The following is a 21,255-nucleotide window of genomic DNA, read 5'->3' as shown; positions in this document are numbered from 1 at the left end:
ATTCTTTGGGGGTTGTATTTGAATTAATTGCTAAGATGTTCACTGTATGTTTTAATAAGGTTAACTTGAGTTCATAGAATAAACATTGTTTTGCTTTTAAAAAATACTTTTCCATTTCTGCTGTCCCACACCTGTAGAGTGGGCCGTGCGCTCCCCATACCACAATCTATTAAAAGTTGTGGATCAGGCGAACTCCATGATACACTTTGGGGTAACAACATACAACATTACAGCGCAGTCTCTAAACCCTGGGCCCTAACAACAGTAACCTCATTGCAGTGTTAATGTAAGCCTACTTGTGACAGTAATAAAGATTATTATTATAGAATGGGAGAGAGATGGGGATAGAGGGATGGAGAGGCAGGGAGGGGGGTTGAGGGATGGGGAGAGAGAGGGATAGAGGAATGGGAGGGAGAAGGGGATGGAGAGATGTGAGAGAGGGGGATCGATGGATGAGGAGAGAGAGAGGGGGATAAAGGGTTGGGGAAGGAGAGAGAGGGAGGATAGAGGGATGCGGAGGGAGAGAGGGGGATAGAGGAACGGGGAGGGGTTAGATGGATGGGGAGGGAGAGAGAGAGAAGGGGATAGATGGAATGGGGAGAGAGGGGGGGGATAGAGGAATGGGGGAGGGGTTAGATGGATGGGGAGGGAGAGGGAGATAGAGGGACGGGGAGAGAGGGGGGGGGGGTTGAGGGATGGAGAAAGTGAGAGAGGAGGAGACCAACAATAAAGGATAAATAGGGAGTGAGAGAGCCAAGTCCTGCAGGATACAGAAGAATGGGAAGACTGGATTGAGAGAGATAGAGAAGTGAAATCAGGATTGCATTTGTTCCTGAATGCCCAAGCTACCCCCAGATACATCCCTTTCTCTCCCTCCCTCCCTCCAAATACCTTTGTGACCTCCTCTCCGCCCCCACCCCCCCCCCCCGCCCCACCACCCGCGGACTCCCTTTCCCTACATTCCCAGTCAGCACACTCTCCTCCTCAAGAGTAAATTGTTGTTGGAGTCTGAAATGCATTTTTGTTCGCTGCCGGTGAATCTACCGGGTAAAGGCCGTTCGCTGACCAAATCTCTCCGTCTGTCTCTCTCTCTCTCACGGAACAGGGCTCAAGCAAAGGGCCGAGACGCAAAGGGAGGTTCAAACGCTCGGACGGCAGCACTTCCTCCGACACCAGTCCAGTTTCGTCAAGCAGCAGGTACGGTACCCTCCCAGCCCCCACCCCCCCCCCCTCCCTCTGCAGCCTGTACGGCGTTGGCTGACAGCCAAGTCCATCAGGACGCGTCACCGCCAGGGCCGGGTTCCCTTTTTTTCCCCCTGAATCGAAGGTGAAGTCCACCTTCAGGGTGTAGGTCCCCAGTAATTGTCCAAGCGCAAAGATGACGAAAGCCCAAACAAAAGAAAATAGAAGGGATAAACGGAGGACGGACAAGGATTCACCGGAGGATCCTTACAGGGTGTACGCGCATGACGGCGCGCGAGCGCGTGTGCCACGTGGGAATCTGGCGTAGTGGAGTTGTGGCTGGATTAGTGATCCAGAGAACCGTGCAGTCGAAAGTATGACCATTGTCGATTGCCCCCCCCCCCCTTTCAGGACTCGGCGGGGTCGTACCCCAGTCGACCGTCAGACTCGGACGTCTCGCTGGAGGAGCACAATCCCGTGACGGGGCATCAGGAGGCGGAGCAACAGTCCCTCTACCAGCTGCAACAGGCCAAGGTAGAACATCGAGCATTACGGCGCAGGTCAGGCCCTTCGGCCCCTCGATGTTGCGCCGACCTGTGAAACCATCTACACTATTCCCTTATCGATAGAACATAGAACATTACAGCGCTGCACCGGGTTACAGAGATAGGGAGGGATGTAGGGGGCAGGAGGAGGTTACAGAGATAGGGAGGGGTGTAGGGGGACTGGAGGAGGTTACAGAGATAGGGATGGGGTGTAGGGGGACTGGAGGAGGTTACAGAGATAGGGAGGGTCGTAGGGGGGCTGGAGGAGGTTACAGAGATAGGGAGGGGTGTAGGGGGCTGGAGGAGGTTACAGAGATAGGGAGGGTGTAGGGGCTGGAGGAGGTTACAGAGATAGGGAGGGGTGTAGGGGACTGGAGGAGGTTACAGAGATCGGGAGGGTTGTCGGGGGCTGGAGGAGGTTACAGAAATAGGGAGGGGTGTAGGGGGCTGGAGGAGGTTACAGAGATAGGGAGGGTCGTAGGAGGGCTGGAGGAGGTTACAGAGATAGGGAGGGGTGTAGGGGGCTGCAGGAGGTTACAGAGATAGGGAGGGGTGTAGGGGACTGGAGGAGGTTACAGAGATAGGGAGGGGTGTAGGGGGCTGGACCGGGTTACAGAGATACGGAGGGGTGGAAGGGGCTGGAGGAGGTTACAGAGAAAGGGAGGGTTGTAGGGGGCTGGAGGAGGTTACAGAGATTGGGAGGGGTGTAGGGGGCTGGAGGAGGTTATAGAGATAGGGAGGGGTGTAGGGGGCTGGAGGAGGTTACAGAGATAGGGAGGGGTGTAGGGGGCTGGAGGAGGTTACAGAGATAGGGAGGGTCATAGGGGGGCTGGAGGAGGTTACAGAAATAGGGAGGGGTGTAGGGACTGGAGGAGGTTACAGAGATAGGGAGGGTGTAGGGGGCTGGAGGAGGTTACAGAGATAGGGAGGGTTGTAGGGGGCTGGAGGAGGTCACAGAGATAGGGAGGGGTGTAGGGGGCTGGAGGAGGTTACAGAGATAGGGAGGGGTGTAGAGTGCTGGAGGAGGTTACAGAGATAGGGAGGGGTGCAGGGGGCTGGAGGAGGTTACAAAGATAGGGAGTGGTGTAGGGGGGCTGGAGGTGGTTACAGACATAGGGAGGGTTGTAGGGGGCTGGAGGAGGTTACAGAGATAGGGAGGGGTGTAGGGGACTGGAGGAGGTTACAGAGATAGGGAGGGGTGTAGGGGGACTGGAGGAGGTTACAGAGATAGGGAGGGGTGTAGGGGGGCTGGAGGAGGTTACCGAGATAGGGAGGGGGTGTAGGGGACTGGAGGAGGTTACAGAGATAGGGAGGGTTGTAGGGGGGCTGGAGGAGGTTACAGAGATAGGGAGGGGTGTAGGGGGCAGGAGGAGGTTACAGAGATAGGGAGGGTTGTAGGGGGGCTGGACCGGGTTACAGAGATAGGGAGGGGTGTAGGGGGCTGGAGGAGGTTACAGAGATAGGGAGGGGTGTAGGGGGCTGGAGGAGGTTACAGAGATAGGGAGGGGTGTAGGGGGCTGGAGGAGGTTACAGAGATAGGGAGGGGTGTAGGGGCTGGAGGAGGTTACAGAGATAGGGAGGGGTGTAGGGGGCAGGAGGTTACAGAGATAGGGAGTGTCGTAGGGGGGCTGGAGGAGGTTACAGAGAGAGGGAGGGGTGTTGGGGACTGGACCGGGTTACAGAGATAGGGAAGGCCGTAGGGGGGCTGGATGAGGTTACAGAGATAGGGAGGGTCCTAGGGGGGCTGGAGGAGGTTACAGAGATAGGGAGGGTCGTAGGGGGGCTGGAGGAGGTAACAGAGATAGGGAGGGTCGTAGGGGGTTCAAAGAGGTTACAGAGATAGGGAGGGTTGTCGGGGGCTGGAGGAGGTTACAGAAATAGGGAGGGGTGTAGGGGGCTGGAGGAGGTTACAGAGATAGGGAGGGTCGTAGGAGGGCTGGAGGAGGTTACAGAGATAGGGAGGGGTGTAGGGGGCTGCAGGAGGTTACAGAGATAGGGAGGGGTGTAGGGGACTGGAGGAGGTTACAGAGATAGGGAGGGGTGTAGGGGGGTGGACCGGGTTACAGAGGTAGGGAGGGGTGTAGGGGGCTGGAGGAGGTTACAGAGAAAGGGAGGGTTGTAGGGGGCTGGAGGAGGTTACAGAGATTGGGAGGGGTGTAGGGGGCTGGAGGAGGTTATAGAGATAGGGAGGGGTGTAGGGGGGCTGGACCAGGTTACAGAGATAGGGAGGGTCGTAGGGGGGCTGGAGGAGGTTACAGAAATAGGGAGGGGTGTAGGGGCTGGAGGAGGTTACAGAGATAGGGAGGTGTGTAAGGGGCTGGAGGAGGGTACAGAGATAGGGAGGGGTGTCGGGGACTGGAGGAGGTTACAGAGATAGGGAGGTGTGTAGGGGGCTGGAGGAGGTTACAGAGATAGGGAGGGGTGTAGGGGGCTGGAGAAGGTTACAGAGATAGGCAGGAGTGTAGGGGGCTGGAGGAGGTTACAGAGATAGGGAGGGGTGTAGGGGGCTGGACGGGGTTACAGAGATTGGGAGGGGTGTAGGGGGCTGGAGGAGGTTACAGAGATAGGGAGGTGTGTAGGGGGCTGGAGGAGGGTACAGAGATAGGGAGGGGTGTCGGGGTTTGGAGGAGGTTACAGAGATACTGAGGTGTGTAGGGGGCTGGAGGAGGTTACAGAGATAGGGAGGGGTGTAGGGGGCTGGAGGAGGTTACAGAGATAGGGAGGTGTGTAGGGGACTGGAGGAGGTTACAGAGATAGGGAGGGGTGTAGGGGGCTGGAGGAGGTTACAGAGATAGGGAGGGGTGTAGGGGGCTGGAGGAGGTTACAGAGATAGGGAGGGGTGCAGCGGGCAGGAGGAGGTTACAGAGATAGGGAGGGTTGTAGGGGACTGGACCGGGTTACAGAGATATGGAGGGGCGTAGGGGGCTGGAGGAGGTTACAGAGATAGGGAGGGTTGTAGGGGGGCTGGAGGAGGTTACAGAGATAGGGAGGGTCGGAGGGGGGCTGGAGGAGGTTACAGAGATAGGGAGGGGTGTAGGGGGGCTGGAGGAGGTTACAGAGATAGGGAGGGGTGTAGGGGGGCTGGAGGAGGTTACAGAGATAGGGAGGGGTGTAAGGGGCTGGAGGAGGTTACAGAGATAGGGAGGGTGTAGGGGGCTGGAGGAGGTTACAGAGATAGGGAGGGTTGTAAGGGGCTGGAGGAGGTCACAGAGATAGGGAGGGGTGTAGGGGGCTGGAGGAGGTCACAGAGATAGGGAGGGGTGTAGAGTGCTGGAGGAGGTTACAGAGATAGGGAGGGGTGCAGGGGGCTGGAGGAGGTTACAAAGATAGGGAGTGGTGTAGGGGGGCTGGAGGTGGTTACAGAGATAGGGAGGGTTGTAGGGGGCTGGAGGAGGTTACAGAGATAGGGAGGGGTGTAGGGGACTGGAGGAGGTTACAAAGATAGGGAGGGGTGTAGGGGGACTGGAGGAGGTTACAGAGATAGGGAGGGTGTAGGGGGCTGGAGGAGGTTACAGAGATAGGGAGGGGTGTAGGGGACTGGAGGAGGTTACAGAGATAGGGAGGGTTGTACGGGGCTGGAGGAGGTTACAAAGATAGGGAGGGGTGTAGGGGGGCTGGAGGAGGTTACAGAGATAGTGAGGGGTGTAGGGGGGCTGGAGGAGGTTACAGAGATAGGGAGGGGTGTAGGGGGCTGGAGGAGGTTACAGAGATAGGGAGGGGTGTAGGGGGCAGGAGGAGGTTACAGAGATAGGGAGGGTTGTAGGGGGGCTGGACCGAGTTACAGAGATAGGGAGGGGTGTAGGGGGCTGGAGGAGGTTACAGAGATAGGGAGGGGTGTAGGGGGCTGGAGGAGGTTACAGAGATAGGGAGGGGTGTAGGGGGCTGGAGGAGGTTACAGAGATAGGGAGGGGTGTAGGGGCTGGAGGAGGTTACAGAGATAGGGAGGGGTGTAGGGGGCAGGAGGTTACAGAGATAGGGAGTGTCGTAGGGGGGCTGGAGGAGGTTACAGAGAGAGGGAGGAGTGTAGGGGCTGGAGGAGGTTACAGAGATAGGGAGGGGTGTTGGGGACTGGACCGGGTTACAGAGATAGGGAGGGGTGTAGGGGCTGGAGGAGGTTACAGAGATAGGGAGGGGTGTAGGGGGCAGGAGGTTACAGAGATAGGGAGTGTCGTAGGGGGGCTGGATGAGGTTACAGAGATAGGGAGGGTCCTAGGGGGGCTGGAGGAGGTTACAGAGATAGGGAGGGTCGTAGGGGGGCTGGAGGAGGTAACAGAGATAGGGAGGGTCGTAGGGGGTTCAAAGAGGTTACAGAGATAGGGAGGGTTGTCGGGGGCTGGAGGAGGTTACAGAAATAGGGAGGGGTGTAGGGGGCTGGAGGAGGTTACAGAGATAGGGAGGGTCGTAGGAGGGCTGGAGGAGGTTACAGAGATAGGGAGGGGTGTAGGGGGCTGCAGGAGGTTACAGAGATAGGGAGGGGTGTAGGGGACTGGAGGAGGTTACAGAGATAGGGAGGGGTGTAGGGGGGTGGACCGGGTTACAGAGGTAGGGAGGGGTGTAGGGGGCTGGAGGAGGTTACAGAGAAAGGGAGGGTTGTAGGGGGCTGGAGGAGGTTATAGAGATAGGGAGGGGTGTAGGGGGGCTGGACCAGGTTACAGAGATAGGGAGGGTCGTAGGGGGGCTGGAGGAGGTTACAGAAATAGGGAGGGGTGTAGGGACTGGAGGAGGTTACAGGGATAGGGAGGGTGTAGGGGGCTGGAGGAGGTTACAGAGATAGGGAGGGTTGTAGGGGGATGGAGGAGGTTACAGAGATAGGGAGGGTGTAGGGGGATGGAGGAGGTTACAGATGTAGGGAGGGTTTTAGGGACTGGAGGAGGTTACAGAGATAGGGAGGGGTGTAGGGGGCTGGAGGAGGTTACAGAGATAGGGAGGGGTGTAGGGGCTGGAGGAGGTTACCGAGATAGGGAGAGGTGTAGGGGGCTGGAGGAGGTTACGGAGATAGGGAGAGGTGTAGGGGGCTGGAGGAGGTTACAGAGATAGGGAGGTGTGTAGGGGGCTGGAGGAGGTTACAGAGATTGGGAGGGGTGTAGGGGGCTGGAGGAGGTTACAGAGATAGGGAGGTGTGTAGGGGGCTGGAGGAGGTTACAGAGATAGGGAGTGGTGTCGGGGACTGGAGGAGGTTACAGAGATAGGGAGAGGTGTAGGGGGCTGGAGGGGGTTACAGAGATTGGGAGGGGTGTAGGGGGCTGGAGGAGGTTACAGAGATAGGGAGGTGTGTAAGGGGCTGGAGGAGGGTACAGAGATAGGGAGGGGTGTCGGGGACTGGAGGAGGTTACAGAGATAGGGAGGTGTGTAGGGGGCTGGAGGAGGTTACAGAGATAGGGAGGGGTGTAGGGGGCTGGAGGAGGTTACAGAGATAGGGAGTGGTGTAGGGGGCTGGAGGAGGTTACAGAGATAGGCAGGGGTGTAGGGGGCTGGAGGAGGTTACAGAGATAGGGAGGGGTGTAGGGGGCTGGACGGGGTTACAGAGATTGGGAGGGGTGTAGGGGGCTGGAGGAGGTTACAGAGATAGGGAGGTGTGTAGGGGGCTGGAGGAGGGTACAGAGATAGGGAGGGGTGTCGGGGACTGGAGGAGGTTACAGAGATAGTGAGGTGTGTAGGGGGCTGGAGGAGGTTACAGAGATAGGGAGGGGTGTAGGGGGCTGGAGGAGGTTACAGAGATAGGGAGGTGTGTAAGGGGCTGGAGGAGGGTACAGAGATAGGGAGGGGTGTCGGGGACTGGAGGAGGTTACAGAGATAGGGAGGTGTGTAGGGGGCTGGAGGAGGTTACAGAGATAGGGAGAGGTGTAGGGGGCTGGAGAAGGTTACAGAGATAGGGAGGGGTGTAGGGGGCTGGAGGAGGTTACAGAGATAGGGAGGGGTGTAGGGGGCTGGAGGAGGGTACAGAGATAGGGAGGTGTGTAGGGGACTGGAGGAGGTTACAGAGATAGGGAGGGGTGTAGGGGGCTGGACGGGGTTACAGAGATTGGGAGGGGTGTAGGGGGCTGGAGGAGGTTACAGAGATAGGGAGGTGTGTAGGGGGCTGGAGGAGGGTACAGAGATAGGGAGGGGTGTCGGGGTTTGGAGGAGGTTACAGAGATACTGAGGTGTGTAGGGGGCTGGAGGAGGTTACAGAGATAGGGAGGGGTGTAGGGGGCTGGAGGAGGTTACAGAGATAGGGAGGTGTGTAGGGAACTGGAGGAGGTTACAGAGATAGGGAGGGGTGTAGGGGGCTGGAGGAGGTTACAGAGATAGGGAGGGGTGTAGGGGGCTGGAGGAGGTTACAGAGATAGGGAGGGGTGCAGCGGGCAGGAGGAGGTTACAGAGATAGGGAGGGTTGTAGGGGACTGGACCGGGTTACAGAGATATGGAGGGGTGTAGGGGGCTGGAGGAGGTTACAGAGATAGGGAGGGTTGTAGGTGGGCTGGAGGAGGTTACAGAGATAGGGAGGGTCGGAGGGGGGCTGGAGGAGGTTACAGAGATAGGGAGGGGTGTAGGAAGCTGGAGGAGGTTACAGAGAAAGGGAGGGTTGTAGGGGGCTGAAGGAGGTTACAGAGATAGGGAGAGGTGTCGGGGGCTGGAGGAGGTTACAGAGAGAGGGAGGGTTGTAGGGGGTTGTAGGAGGTTACAGAGATAGGGAGGGGTGTAGGGGGCTGGAGGAGGTTACAGAGATAGGGAGGGGTGCAGGGGACTGGAGGAGGTTACAGAGATAGGGAGGGGTGTAGGGGGCTGGACCGGGTTACAGAGATAGGGAGGGGTGTAGGGGGCTGCAGGAGGTTACAGAGATAGGGAGGGTTGTAGGGGGCTGGAGGAAGTTACAGAGAAAGGGAGGGTTGTAGGGGGCTGGAGGAGGTTACAGAGATTGGGAGGGGTGTAGGGGGCTGGGGGAGGTTACAGAGATAGGGAGGGTTGTAGGGACTGGAGGAGGTTACAGAGATAGGGAGGGGTGTAGGGGGGCTGGAGGAGGATACAGAGATAGGGAGGAGTGTAGGGGGCTGGAGGAGGTTACAGAGATAGGGAGGGGTGTAGGGGGCTGGAGGAGGTTACAGAGATAGGGAGGGTTGTAGGGGGCTGGAGGAGGTTCCAGAGATAGGGAGGGGTGTAGGGGCTGGAGGAGGTTACAGTGATAGGGAGGGGTGTAGGGGGCTGGAGGAGGTTACAGAGATAGGGAGGGGTGTAGGGGGCTGGAGGAGGTTACAGAGATAGGGAGGTGTGTAAGGGGCTGGAGGAGGGTACAGAGATAGGGAGGGGTGTCGGGGACTGGAGGAGGTTACAGAGATAGGGAGGTGTGTAGGGGGCTGGAGGAGGTTACAGAGATAGGGAGGGGTGTAAGGGGCTGGAGAAGGTTACAGAGATAGGCAGGAGTGTAGGGGGCTGGAGGAGGTTACAGAGATAGGGAGGGGTGTAGGGGGCTGGACGGGGTTACAGAGATTGGGAGGGGTGTAGGGGGCTGGAGGAGGTTACAGAGATAGGGAGGGGTGTAGGGGGCTGGAGGAGGTTACAGAGATAGGGAGGGGTGTAGGGGGCTGGAGGAGGTTACAGAGATAGGGAGGGGTGCAGCGGGCAGGAGGAGGTTACAGAGATAGGGAGGGGTGCAGCGGGCAGGAGGAGGTTACAGAGATAGGGAGGGGTGCAGCGGGCAGGTGGAGGTTACAGAGATAGGGAGGGTTGTAGGGGACTGGACCGGGTTACAGAGATATGGAGGGGTGTAGGGAGCTGGAGGAGGTTACAGAGATAGGGAGGGTCGGAGTTGGGCTGGAGGAGGTTACAGAGATAGGGAGGTGTGTAGGGGGGCTGGAGGAGGTTACAGAGATAGGGAGGGGTGTAGGGGGGCAGGAGGAGGTTACAGAGATAGGGAGGGGTGTAGGGGGGCTGGAGGAGGTTACAGAGATAGGGAGGGGTGTAGGGGGCTGGAGGAGGTTACAGAGATAGGGAGGGGTGTAGGGGGCTGGAGGATGTTACAGAGATAGGGAGGGGTGTAGGGGGCTGGTGGAGGTTACAGAGATAGGGAGGGGTGTAGGGGACTGGAGGAGGTTACAGAGATAGGGAGGGGTGTAGGGGGCTGGAGGAGGTTACAGAGATAGGGAGGGTTGTCGGGAGCTGGAGGAGGTTACAGAAATAGGGAGGGGTGTAGGGACTTGAGGAGGTTACAGAGATAGGGAAGGTCGTAGGGGGGCTGGAGGAGGTTACAGAGATAGGGAGGGGTGTAGGGGGATGGAGGAGGTTACAGAGATAGGGAGGGGTGTAGGGGACTGGAGGAGGTTACAGAGATAGGGAGGGGTGTAGGGGGCTGGAGGAGGTTACAGAGATAGGGAGGGGTGTAGGGGGCTGGAGGAGGTTACAGAGATAGGGAGGGGTGTAGGGGCTGGAGGAGGTTACAGAGATAGGGAGGGGTGTAGGGGACTGGAGGAGGTTACAGAGATAGGGAGTGTCGTAGGGGGGCTGGAGGAGGTTACAGAGAGAGGGAGGGGTGTTGGGGACTGGACCGGGTTACAGAGATAGGGAAGGCCGTAGGGGGGCTGGATGAGGTTACAGAGATAGGGAGGGTCCTAGGGGGGCTGGAGGAGGTTACAGAGATAGGGAGGGTCGTAGGGGGGCTGGAGGAGGTAACAGAGATAGGGAGGGTCGTAGGGGGTTCAAAGAGGTTACAGAGATAGGGAGGGTTGTCGGGGGCTGGAGGAGGTTACAGAAATAGGGAGGGGTGTAGGGGGCTGGAGGAGGTTACAGAGATAGGGAGGGTCGTAGGAGGGCTGGAGGAGGTTACAGAGATAGGGAGGGGTGTAGGGGGCTGCAGGAGGTTACAGAGATAGGGAGGGGTGTAGGGGACTGGAGGAGGTTACAGAGATAGGGAGGGGTGTAGGGGGGTGGACCGGGTTACAGAGGTAGGGAGGGGTGTAGGGGGCTGGAGGAGGTTACAGAGAAAGGGAGGGTTGTAGGGGGCTGGAGGAGGTTACAGAGATTGGGAGGGGTGTAGGGGGCTGGAGGAGGTTATAGAGATAGGGAGGGGTGTAGGGGGGCTGGACCAGGTTACAGAGATAGGGAGGGTCGTAGGGGGGCTGGAGGAGGTTACAGAAATAGGGAGGGGTGTAGGGACTGGAGGAGGTTACAGAGATAGGGAGTGTGTAGGGGGCTGGAGGAGGTTACAGAGATAGGGAGGGTTGTAGGGGGATGGAGGAGGTTACAGAGATAGGGAGGGTGTAGGGGGATGGAGGAGGTTACAGAGATAGGGAGGGTTGTAGGGGGATGGAGGAGGTTACAGAGATAGGGAGGGTGTAGGGGGATGGAGGAGGTTACAGATGTAGGGAGGGTTTTAGGGACTGGAGGAGGTTACAGAGATAGGGAGGGTTGTAGGGGGATGGAGGAGGTTACAGAGATAGGGAGGGTGTAGGGGGATGGAGGAGGTTACAGATGTAGGGAGGGTTGTAGGGGGCTGGAGGAGGTTACAGAGATAGGGAGGGTGTCGGGGGCTGGTGGAGGTTACAGAGACTGGGAGGGTTGTCGGGTGCTGGAGGAGGTTACACAGATAGGGAGGGGTGTAGGGGGCTGGAGGAGGTTACAGAGATAGGGAGGGGTGTAGGGGCTGGAGGAGGTTACAGAGATAGGGAGGGGTGTAGGGGACTGGAGGAGGTTACAGAGATAGGGAGGGGTGTAGGGGGGTGGACCGGGTTACAGAGGTAGGGAGGGGTGTAGGGGGCTGGAGGAGGTTACAGAGAAAGGGAGGGTTGTAGGGGGCTGGAGGAGGTTACAGAGATTGGGAGGGGTGTAGGGGGCTGGAGGAGGTTATAGAGATAGGGAGGGGTGTAGGGGGGCTGGACCAGGTTACAGAGATAGGGAGGGTCGTAGGGGGGCTGGAGGAGGTTACAGAAATAGGGAGGGGTGTAGGGACTGGAGGAGGTTACAGGGATACGGAGGGTGTAGGGGGCTGGAGGAGGTTACAGAGATAGGGAGGGTTGTAGGGGGATGGAGGAGGTTACAGAGATAGGGAGGGTGTAGGGGGATGGAGGAGGTTACAGATGTAGGGAGGGTTTTAGGGACTGGAGGAGGTTACAGAGATAGGGAGGGGTGTAGGGGGCTGGAGGAGGTTACAGAGATTGGGAGGGGTGTAGGGGGCTGGAGGAGGTTACAGAGATAGGGAGGTGTGTAGGGGGCTGGAGGAGGTTACAGAGATAGGGAGTGGTGTCGGGGACTGGAGGAGGTTACAGAGATAGGGAGAGGTGTAGGGGGCTGGAGGGGGTTACAGAGATTGGGAGGGGTGTAGGGGGCTGGAGGAGGTTACAGAGATAGGGAGGTGTGTAAGGGGCTGGAGGAGGGTACAGAGATAGGGAGGGGTGTCGGGGACTGGAGGAGGTTACAGAGATAGGGAGGTGTGTAGGGGGCTGGAGCAGGTTACAGAGATAGGGAGGGGTGTAGGGGGCTGGAGGAGGTTACAGAGATAGGGAGGGGTGTAGGGGGCTGGAGGAGGTTACAGAGATAGGCAGAGTTGTAGGGGGCTGGAGGAGGTTACAGAGATAGGGAGGGGTGTAGGGGGCTGGACGGGGTTACAGAGATTGGGAGGGGTGTAGGGGGCTGGAGGAGGTTACAGAGATAGGGAGGTGTGTAGGGGGCTGGAGGAGGGTACAGAGATAGGGAGGGGTGTCGGGGACTGGAGGAGGTTACAGAGATAGTGAGGTGTGTAGGGGGCTGGAGGAGGTTACAGAGATACGGAGGGGTGTAGGGGGCTGGAGGAGGTTACAGAGATAGGGAGGTGTGTAAGGGGCTGGAGGAGGGTACAGAGATAGGGAGGGGTGTCGGGGACTGGAGGAGGTTACAGAGATAGGGAGGTGTGTAGGGGGATGGAGGAGGTTACAGAGATAGGGAGGGTGTAGGGGGATGGAGGAGGTTACAGATGTAGGGAGGGTTGTAGGGGGCTGGAGGAGGTTACAGAGATAGGGAGGGGTGTCGGGGGCTGGAGGAGGTTACAGAGACTGGGAGGGTTGTCGGGTGCTGGAGGAGGTTACACAGATAGGGAGGGGTGTAGGGGGCTGGAGGAGGTTACAGAGATAGGGAGGGGTGTAGGGGCTGGAGGAGGTTACAGAGATAGGGAGGGGTGTAGGGGACTGGAGGAGGTTACAGAGATAGGGAGGGGTGTAGGGGGGTGGACCGGGTTACAGAGGTAGGGAGGGGTGTAGGGGGCTGGAGGAGGTTACAGAGAAAGGGAGGGTTGTAGGGGGCTGGAGGAGGTTACAGAGATTGGGAGGGGTGTAGGGGGCTGGAGGAGGTTATAGAGATAGGGAGGGGTGTAGGTGGGCTGGACCAGGTTACAGAGATAGGGAGGGTCGTAGGGGGGCTGGAGGAGGTTACAGAAATAGGGAGGGGTGTAGGGACTGGAGGAGGTTACAGGGATACGGAGGGTGTAGGGGGCTGGAGGAGGTTACAGAGATAGGGAGGGTTGTAGGGGGATGGAGGAGGTTACAGATATAGGGAGGGTGTAGGGGGATGGAGGAGGTTACAGATGTAGGGAGGGTTTTAGGGACTGGAGGAGGTTACAGAGATAGGGAGGGGTGTAGGGGGCTGGAGGAGGTTACAGAGATTGGGAGGGGTGTAGGGGGCTGGAGGAGGTTACAGAGATAGGGAGGTGTGTAGGGGGCTGGAGGAGGTTACAGAGATAGGGAGTGGTGTCGGGGACTGGAGGAGGTTACAGAGATAGGGAGAGGTGTAGGGGGCTGGAGGGGGTTACAGAGATTGGGAGGGGTGTAGGGGGCTGGAGGAGGTTACAGAGATAGGGAGGTGTGTAAGGGGCTGGAGGAGGTTACAGAGATAGGGAGGGTTGTAGGGGACTGGAGGAGGTTACAGAGATAGGGAGGTGTGTAGGGGACTGGAGGAGGGTACAGAGATAGGGAGGGTTGTAGGGGACTGGAGGAGGGTACAGAGATAGGGAGGGGTGTAGGGGGCTGGAGGAGGTTACAGAGATAGGGAGGTGTGTAGGGGGCTGGAGCAGGTTACAGAGATAGGGAGGGGTGTAGGGGGCTGGAGGAGGTTACAGAGATAGGGAGGGGTGTAGGGGGCTGGAGGAGGTTACAGAGATAGGCAGGGTTGTAGGGGGCTGGAGGAGGTTACAGAGATAGGGAGGGGTGTAGGGGGCTGGACGGGGTTACAGAGATTGGGAGGGGTGTAGGGGGCTGGAGGAGGTTACAGAGATAGGGAGGTGTGTAGGGGGCTGGAGGAGGGTACAGAGATAGGGAGGGGTGTCGGGGACTGGAGGAGGTTACAGAGATAGTGAGGTGTGTAGGGGGCTGGAGGAGGTTACAGAGATACGGAGGGGTGTAGGGGGCTGGAGGAGGTTACAGAGATAGGGAGGTGTGTAAGGGGCTGGAGGAGGGTACAGAGATAGGGAGGGGTGTCGGGGACTGGAGGAGGTTACAGAGATAGGGAGGTGTGTAGGGGGCTGGAGGAGGTTACAGAGATAGGGAGGGGTGTAGGGGGCTGGAGAAGGTTACAGAGATAGGCAGGAGTGTAGGGGGCTGGAGGAGGTTACAGAGATAGGGAGGGGTGTAGGGGGCTGGACGGGGTTACAGAGATTGGGAGGGGTGTAGGGGGCTGGAGGAGGTTACAGAGATAGGGAGGTGTGTAGGGGGCTGGAGGAGGGTACAGAGATAGGGAGGGGTGTCGGGGTTTGGAGGAGGTTACAGAGATACTGAGGTGTGTAGGGGGCTGGAGGAGGTTACAGAGATAGGGAGGTGTGTAGGGGACTGGAGGAGGTTACAGAGATAGGGAGGGGTGTAGGGGGCTGGAGGAGGTTACAGAGATAGGGAGGGGTGTAGGGGGCTGGAGGAGGTTACAGAGATAGGGAGGGGTGCAGCGGGCAGGAGGAGGTTACAGAGATAGGGAGGGTTGTAGGGGACTGGACCGGGTTACAGAGATATGGAGGGGTGTAGGGAGCTGGAGGAGGTTACAGAGATAGGGAGGGTTGTAGGTGGGCTGGAGGAGGTTACAGAGATAGGGAGGGTCGGAGGGGGGCTGGAGGAGGTTACAGAGATAGGGAGGGGTGTAGGAAGCTGGAGGAGGTTACAGAGAAAGGGAGGGTTGTAGGGGGCTGAAGGAGGTTACAGAGATAGGGAGAGGTGTCGGGGGCTGGAGGAGGTGACAGAGATAGGGAGGGGTGTAGGGGCTGGAGGAGGTTACAGAGAGAGGGAGGGTTGTAGGGGGTTGTAGGAGGTTACAGAGATAGGGAGGGGTGTAGGGGGCTGGAGGAGGTTACAGAGATAGGGAGGGGTGCAGGGGACTGGAGGAGGTTACAGAGATAGGGAGGGGTGTAGGGGGCTGGACCGGGTTACAGAGATAGGAAGGGGTGTAGGGGGCTGCAGGAGGTTACAGAGATAGGAAGGGTTGTAGGGGGCTGGAGCAAGTTACAGAGAAAGGGAGGGTTGTAGGGGGCTGGAGGAGGTTACAGAGATTGGGAGGGGTGTAGGGGGCTGGGGGAGGTTACAGAGATAGGGAGGGTTGTAGGGACTGGAGGAGGTTACAGAGATAGGGAGGGGTGTAGGGGGGCTGGAGGAGGATACAGAGATAGGGAGGAGTGTAGGGGGCTGGAGGAGGATACAGAGATAGGGAGGGGTGTAGGGGGCTGGAGGAGGTTACAGAGATAGGGAGGGTTGTAGGGGGCTGGAGGAGGTTCCAGAGATAGGGAGGGGTGTAGGGGCTGGAGGAGGTTACAGTGATAGGGAGGGGTGTAGGGGGCTGGAGGAGGTTACAGAGATAGGGAGGGGTGTAGGGGGCTGGAGGAGGTTACAGAGATAGGGAGGTGTGTAAGGGGCTGGAGGAGGGTACAGAGATAGGGAGGGGTGTCGGGGACTGGAGGAGGTTACAGAGATAGGGAGGTGTGTAGGGGGCTGGAGGAGGTTACAGAGATAGGGAGGGGTGTAGGGGGCTGGAGAAGGTTACAGAGATAGGCAGGAGTGTAGGGGGCTGGAGGAGGTTACAGAGATAGGGAGGGGTGTAGGGGGCTGGACGGGGTTACAGAGATTGGGAGGGGTGTAGGGGGCTGGAGGAGGTTACAGAGATAGGGAGGGGTGTAGGGGGCTGGAGGAGGTTACAGAGATAGGGAGGGGTGAAGGGGGCTGGAGGAGGTTACAGAGATAGGGAGGGGTGCAGCGGGCAGGAGGAGGTTACAGAGATAGGGAGGGGTGCAGCGGGCAGGAGGAGGTTACAGAGATAGGGAGGGGTGCAGCGGGCAGGAGGAGGTTACAGAGATAGGGAGGGTTGTAGGGGACTGGACCGGGTTACAGAGATATGGAGGGGTGTAGGGGGCTGGAGGAGGTTACAGAGATAGGGAGGGTCGGAGGGAGGCTGGAGGAGGTTACAGAGATAGGGAGGGGTGTAGGGGGGCTGGAGGAGGTTACAGAGATAGGGAGGGGTGTAGGGGGGCAGGAGGAGGTTACAGAGATAGGGAGGGGTGTAGGGGGGCTGGAGGAGGTTACAGAGATAGGGAGGGGTGTAGGGGGCTGGAGGAGGTTACAGAGATAGGGAGGGGTGTAGGGGGCTGGAGGATGTTACAGAGATAGGGAGGGGTGTAGGGGGCTGGTGGAGGTTACAGAGATAGGGAGGGGTGTAGGGGACTGGAGGAGGTTACAGAGATAGGGAGGGGTGTAGGGGGCTGGAGGAGGTTACAGAGATAGGGAGGGTTGTCGGGAGCTGGAGGAGGTTACAGAAATAGGGAGGGGTGTAGGGACTTGAGGAGGTTACAGAGATAGGGAAGGTCGTAGGGGGGCTGGAGGAGGTTACAGAGATAGGGAGGGGTGTAGGGGGATGGAGGAGGTTACAGAGATAGGGAGGGGTGTAGGGGACTGGAGGAGGTTACAGAGATAGGGAGGGGTGTAGGGGGCTGGAGGAGGTTACAGAGATAGGGAGGGGTGTAGGGGGCTGGAGGAGGTTACAGAGATAGGGAGGGGTGTAGGGGCTGGAGGAGGTTACAGAGATAGGGAGGGGTGTAGGGGGCAGGAGGTTACAGAGATAGGGAGTGTCGTAGGGGGGCTGGAGGAGGTTACAGAGAGAGGGAGGGGTGTTGGGGACTGGACCGGGTTACAGAGATAGGGAAGGCCGTAGGGGGGCTGGATGAGGTTACAGAGATAGGGAGGGTCCTAGGGGGGCTGGAGGAGGTTACAGAGATAGGGAGGGTCGTAGGGGGGCTGGAGGAGGTAACAGAGATAGGGAGGGTCGTAGGGGGTTCAAAAAGGTTACAGAGATAGGGAGGGTTGTCGGGGGCTGGAGGAGGTTACAGAAATAGGGAGGGGTGTAGGGGGCTGGAGGAGGTTACAGAGATAGGGAGGGTCGTAGGAGGGCTGGAGGAGGTTACAGAGATAGGGAGGGGTGTAGGGGGCTGCAGGAGGTTACAGAGATAGGGAGGGGTGTAGGGGACTGGAGGAGGTTACAGAGATAGGGAGGGGTGTAGGGGGGTGGACCGGGTTACAGAGGTAGGGAGGGGTGTAGGGGGCTGGAGGAGGTTACAGAGAAAGGGAGGGGTGTCGGGGGCTGGAGGAGGTTACAGAGACTGGGAGGGTTGTCGGGTGCTGGAGGAGGTTACACAGATAGGGAGGGGTGTAGGGGGCTGGAGGAGGTTACAGAGATAGGGAGGGGTGTAGGGGCTGGAGGAGGTTACAGAAATAGGGAGGGGTGTAGGGACTGGAGGAGGTTACAGGGATACGGAGGGTGTAGGGGGCTGGAGGAGGTTACAGAGATAGGGAGGGTTGTAGGGGGATGGAGGAGGTTACAGAGATAGGGAGGGTGTAGGGGGATGGAGGAGGTTACAGATCTAGGGAGGGTTTTAGGGACTGGAGGAGGTTACAGAGATAGGGAGGGGTGTAGGGGGCTGGAGGAGGTTACAGAGATTGGGAGGGGTGTAGGGGGCTGGAGGAGGTTACAGAGATAGGGAGGTGTGTAGGGGGCTGGAGGAGGTTACAGAGATAGGGAGTGGTGTCGGGGACTGGAGGAGGTTACAGAGATAGGGAGAGGTGTAGGGGGCTGGAGGGGGTTACAGAGATTGGGAGGGGTGTAGGGGGCTGGAGGAGGTTACAGAGATAGGGAGGTGTGTAAGGGGCTGGAGGAGGGTACAGAGATAGGGAGGGGTGTCGGGGACTGGAGGAGGTTACAGAGATAGGGAGGTGTGTAGGGGGCTGGAGGAGGTTACAGAGATAGGGAGGGGTGTAGGGGGCTGGAGGAGGTTACAGAGATAGGGAGGGGTGTAGGGGGCTGGAGGAGGTTACAGAGATAGGCAGGGTTGTAGGGGGCTGGAGGAGGTTACAGAGATAGGGAGGGGTGTAGGGGGCTGGACGGGGTTACAGAGATTGGGAGGGGTGTAGGGGGCTGGAGGAGGTTACAGAGATAGGGAGGTGTGTAGGGGGCTGGAGGAGGGTACAGAGATAGGGAGGGGTGTCGGGGACTGGAGGAGGTTACAGAGATAGTGAGGTGTGTAGGGGGCTGGAGGAGGTTACAGAGATACGGAGGGGTGTAGGGGGCTGGAGGAGGTTACAGAGATAGGGAGGTGTGTAAGGGGCTGGAGGAGGGTACAGAGATAGGGAGGGGTGTCGGGGACTGGAGGAGGTTACAGAGATAGGGAGGTGTGTAGGGGGCTGGAGGAGGTTACAGAGATAGGGAGGGGTGTAGGGGGCTGGAGAAGGTTACAGAGATAGGCAGGAGTGTAGGGGGCTGGAGGAGGTTACAGACATAGGGAGGGGTGTAGGGGGCTGGACGGGGTTACAGAGATTGGGAGGGGTGTAGGGGGCTGGAGGAGGTTACAGAGATAGGGAGGTGTGTAGGGGGCTGGAGGAGGGTACAGAGATAGGGAGGGGTGTCGGGGTTTGGAGGAGGTTACAGAGATACTGAGGTGTGTAGGGGGCTGGAGGAGGTTACAGAGATAGGGAGGTGTGTAGGGGACTGGAGGAGGTTACAGAGATAGGGAGGGGTGTAGGGGGCTGGAGGAGGTTACAGAGATAGGGAGGGGTGTAGGGGGATGGAGGAGGTTACAGAGATAGGGAGGGGTGTAGGGGACTGGAGGAGGTTACAGAGATAGGGAGGGGTGTAGGGGGCTGGAGGAGGTTACAGAGATAGGGAGGGGTGTAGGGGGCTGGAGGAGGTTACAGAGATAGGGAGGGTTGTCGGGAGCTGGAGGAGGTTACAGAAATAGGGAGGGGTGTAGGGACTTGAGGAGGTTACAGAGATAGGGAAGGTCGTAGGGGGGCTGGAGGAGGTTACAGAGATAGGGAGGGGTGTAGGGGGATGGAGGAGGTTACAGAGATAGGGAGGGGTGTAGGGGACTGGAGGAGGTTACAGAGATAGGGAGGGGTGTAGGGGGCTGGAGGAGGTTACAGAGATAGGGAGGGGTGTAGGGGGCTGGAGGAGGTTACAGAGATAGGGAGGGGTGTAGGGGCTGGAGGAGGTTACAGAGATAGGGAGGGGTGTAGGGGGCAGGAGGTTACAGAGATAGGGAGTGTCGTAGGGGGGCTGGAGGAGGTTACAGAGAGAGGGAGGGGTGTTGGGGACTGGACCGGGTTACAGAGATAGGGAAGGCCGTAGGGGGGCTGGATGAGGTTACAGAGATAGGGAGGGTCCTAGGGGGGCTGGAGGAGGTTACAGAGATAGGGAGGGTCGTAGGGGGGCTGGAGGAGGTAACAGAGATAGGGAGGGTCGTAGGGGGTTCAAAAAGGTTACAGAGATAGGGAGGGTTGTCGGGGGCTGGAGGAGGTTACAGAAATAGGGAGGGGTGTAGGGGGCTGGAGGAGGTTACAGAGATAGGGAGGGTCGTAGGAGGGCTGGAGGAGGTTACAGAGATAGGGAGGGGTGTAGGGGGCTGCAGGAGGTTACAGAGATAGGGAGGGGTGTAGGGGACTGGAGGAGGTTACAGAGATAGGGAGGGGTGTAGGGGGGTGGACCGGGTTACAGAGGTAGGGAGGGGTGTAGGGGGCTGGAGGAGGTTACAGAGAAAGGGAGGGGTGTCGGGGGCTGGAGGAGGTTACAGAGACTGGGAGGGTTGTCGGGTGCTGGAGGAGGTTACACAGATAGGGAGGGGTGTAGGGGGCTGGAGGAGGTTACAGAGATAGGGAGGGGTGTAGGGGCTGGAGGAGGTTACAGAAATAGGGAGGGGTGTAGGGACTGGAGGAGGTTACAGGGATACGGAGGGTGTAGGGGGCTGGAGGAGGTTACAGAGATAGGGAGGGTTGTAGGGGGATGGAGGAGGTTACAGAGATAGGGAGGGTGTAGGGGGATGGAGGAGGTTACAGATCTAGGGAGGGTTTTAGGGACTGGAGGAGGTTACAGAGATAGGGAGGGGTGTAGGGGGCTGGAGGAGGTTACAGAGATTGGGAGGGGTGTAGGGGGCTGGAGGAGGTTACAGAGATAGGGAGGTGTGTAGGGGGCTGGAGGAGGTTACAGAGATAGGGAGTGGTGTCGGGGACTGGAGGAGGTTACAGAGATAGGGAGAGGTGTAGGGGGCTGGAGGGGGTTACAGAGATTGGGAGGGGTGTAGGGGGCTGGAGGAGGTTACAGAGATAGGGAGGTGTGTAAGGGGCTGGAGGAGGGTACAGAGATAGGGAGGGGTGTCGGGGACTGGAGGAGGTTACAGAGATAGGGAGGTGTGTAGGGGGCTGGAGGAGGTTACAGAGATAGGGAGGGGTGTAGGGGGCTGGAGGAGGTTACAGAGATAGGGAGGGGTGTAGGGGGCTGGAGGAGGTTACAGAGATAGGCAGGGTTGTAGGGGGCTGGAGGAGGTTACAGAGATAGGGAGGGGTGTAGGGGGCTGGACGGGGTTACAGAGATTGGGAGGGGTGTAGGGGGCTGGAGGAGGTTACAGAGATAGGGAGGTGTGTAGGGGGCTGGAGGAGGGTACAGAGATAGGGAGGGGTGTCGGGGACTGGAGGAGGTTACAGAGATAGTGAGGTGTGTAGGGGGCTGGAGGAGGTTACAGAGATACGGAGGGGTGTAGGGGGCTGGAGGAGGTTACAGAGATAGGGAGGTGTGTAAGGGGCTGGAGGAGGGTACAGAGATAGGGAGGGGTGTCGGGGACTGGAGGAGGTTACAGAGATAGGGAGGTGTGTAGGGGGCTGGAGGAGGTTACAGAGATAGGGAGGGGTGTAGGGGGCTGGAGAAGGTTACAGAGATAGGCAGGAGTGTAGGGGGCTGGAGGAGGTTACAGACATAGGGAGGGGTGTAGGGGGCTGGACGGGGTTACAGAGATTGGGAGGGGTGTAGGGGGCTGGAGGAGGTTACAGAGATAGGGAGGTGTGTAGGGGGCTGGAGGAGGGTACAGAGATAGGGAGGGGTGTCGGGGTTTGGAGGAGGTTACAGAGATACTGAGGTGTGTAGGGGGCTGGAGGAGGTTACAGAGATAGGGAGGTGTGTAGGGGACTGGAGGAGGTTACAGAGATAGGGAGGGGTGTAGGGGGCTGGAGGAGGTTACAGAGATAGGGAGGGGTGTAGGGGGCTGGAGGAGGTTACAGAGATAGGGAGGGGTGCAGCGGGCAGG

The 21,255-nt window shown here is 58.7% G+C and overlaps 1 protein-coding gene across 1 annotated transcript in view; it reads left to right on the top strand.

Moving 5' to 3' along the window:
* Nucleotides 1–1,105: 1,105 nt before the first annotated feature.
* LOC140406650 (voltage-dependent L-type calcium channel subunit beta-4-like) overlaps nt 1,106–21,255 on the top strand; it is a gene marked incomplete at both ends in the record, with an annotated part of 40,283 nt that continues 20,133 nt past the window's right edge. Inside the window, 2 exons of the mRNA XM_072494653.1 lie at nt 1,106–1,197; nt 1,594–1,716. Of these exons, the coding sequence (XP_072350754.1) occupies nt 1,106–1,197; nt 1,594–1,716 (215 nt within the window). The remainder of the gene's footprint in view (nt 1,198–1,593; nt 1,717–21,255) is intronic.

This window comes from Scyliorhinus torazame, unplaced genomic scaffold (assembly GCF_047496885.1).
Source record: "Scyliorhinus torazame isolate Kashiwa2021f unplaced genomic scaffold, sScyTor2.1 scaffold_754, whole genome shotgun sequence".
NCBI classification, from domain to species: domain Eukaryota; kingdom Metazoa; phylum Chordata; class Chondrichthyes; order Carcharhiniformes; family Scyliorhinidae; genus Scyliorhinus; species Scyliorhinus torazame.
Note: the sequence above shows the minus strand (reverse complement) of the source record. Positions and strands in the feature narration are given on the sequence as shown.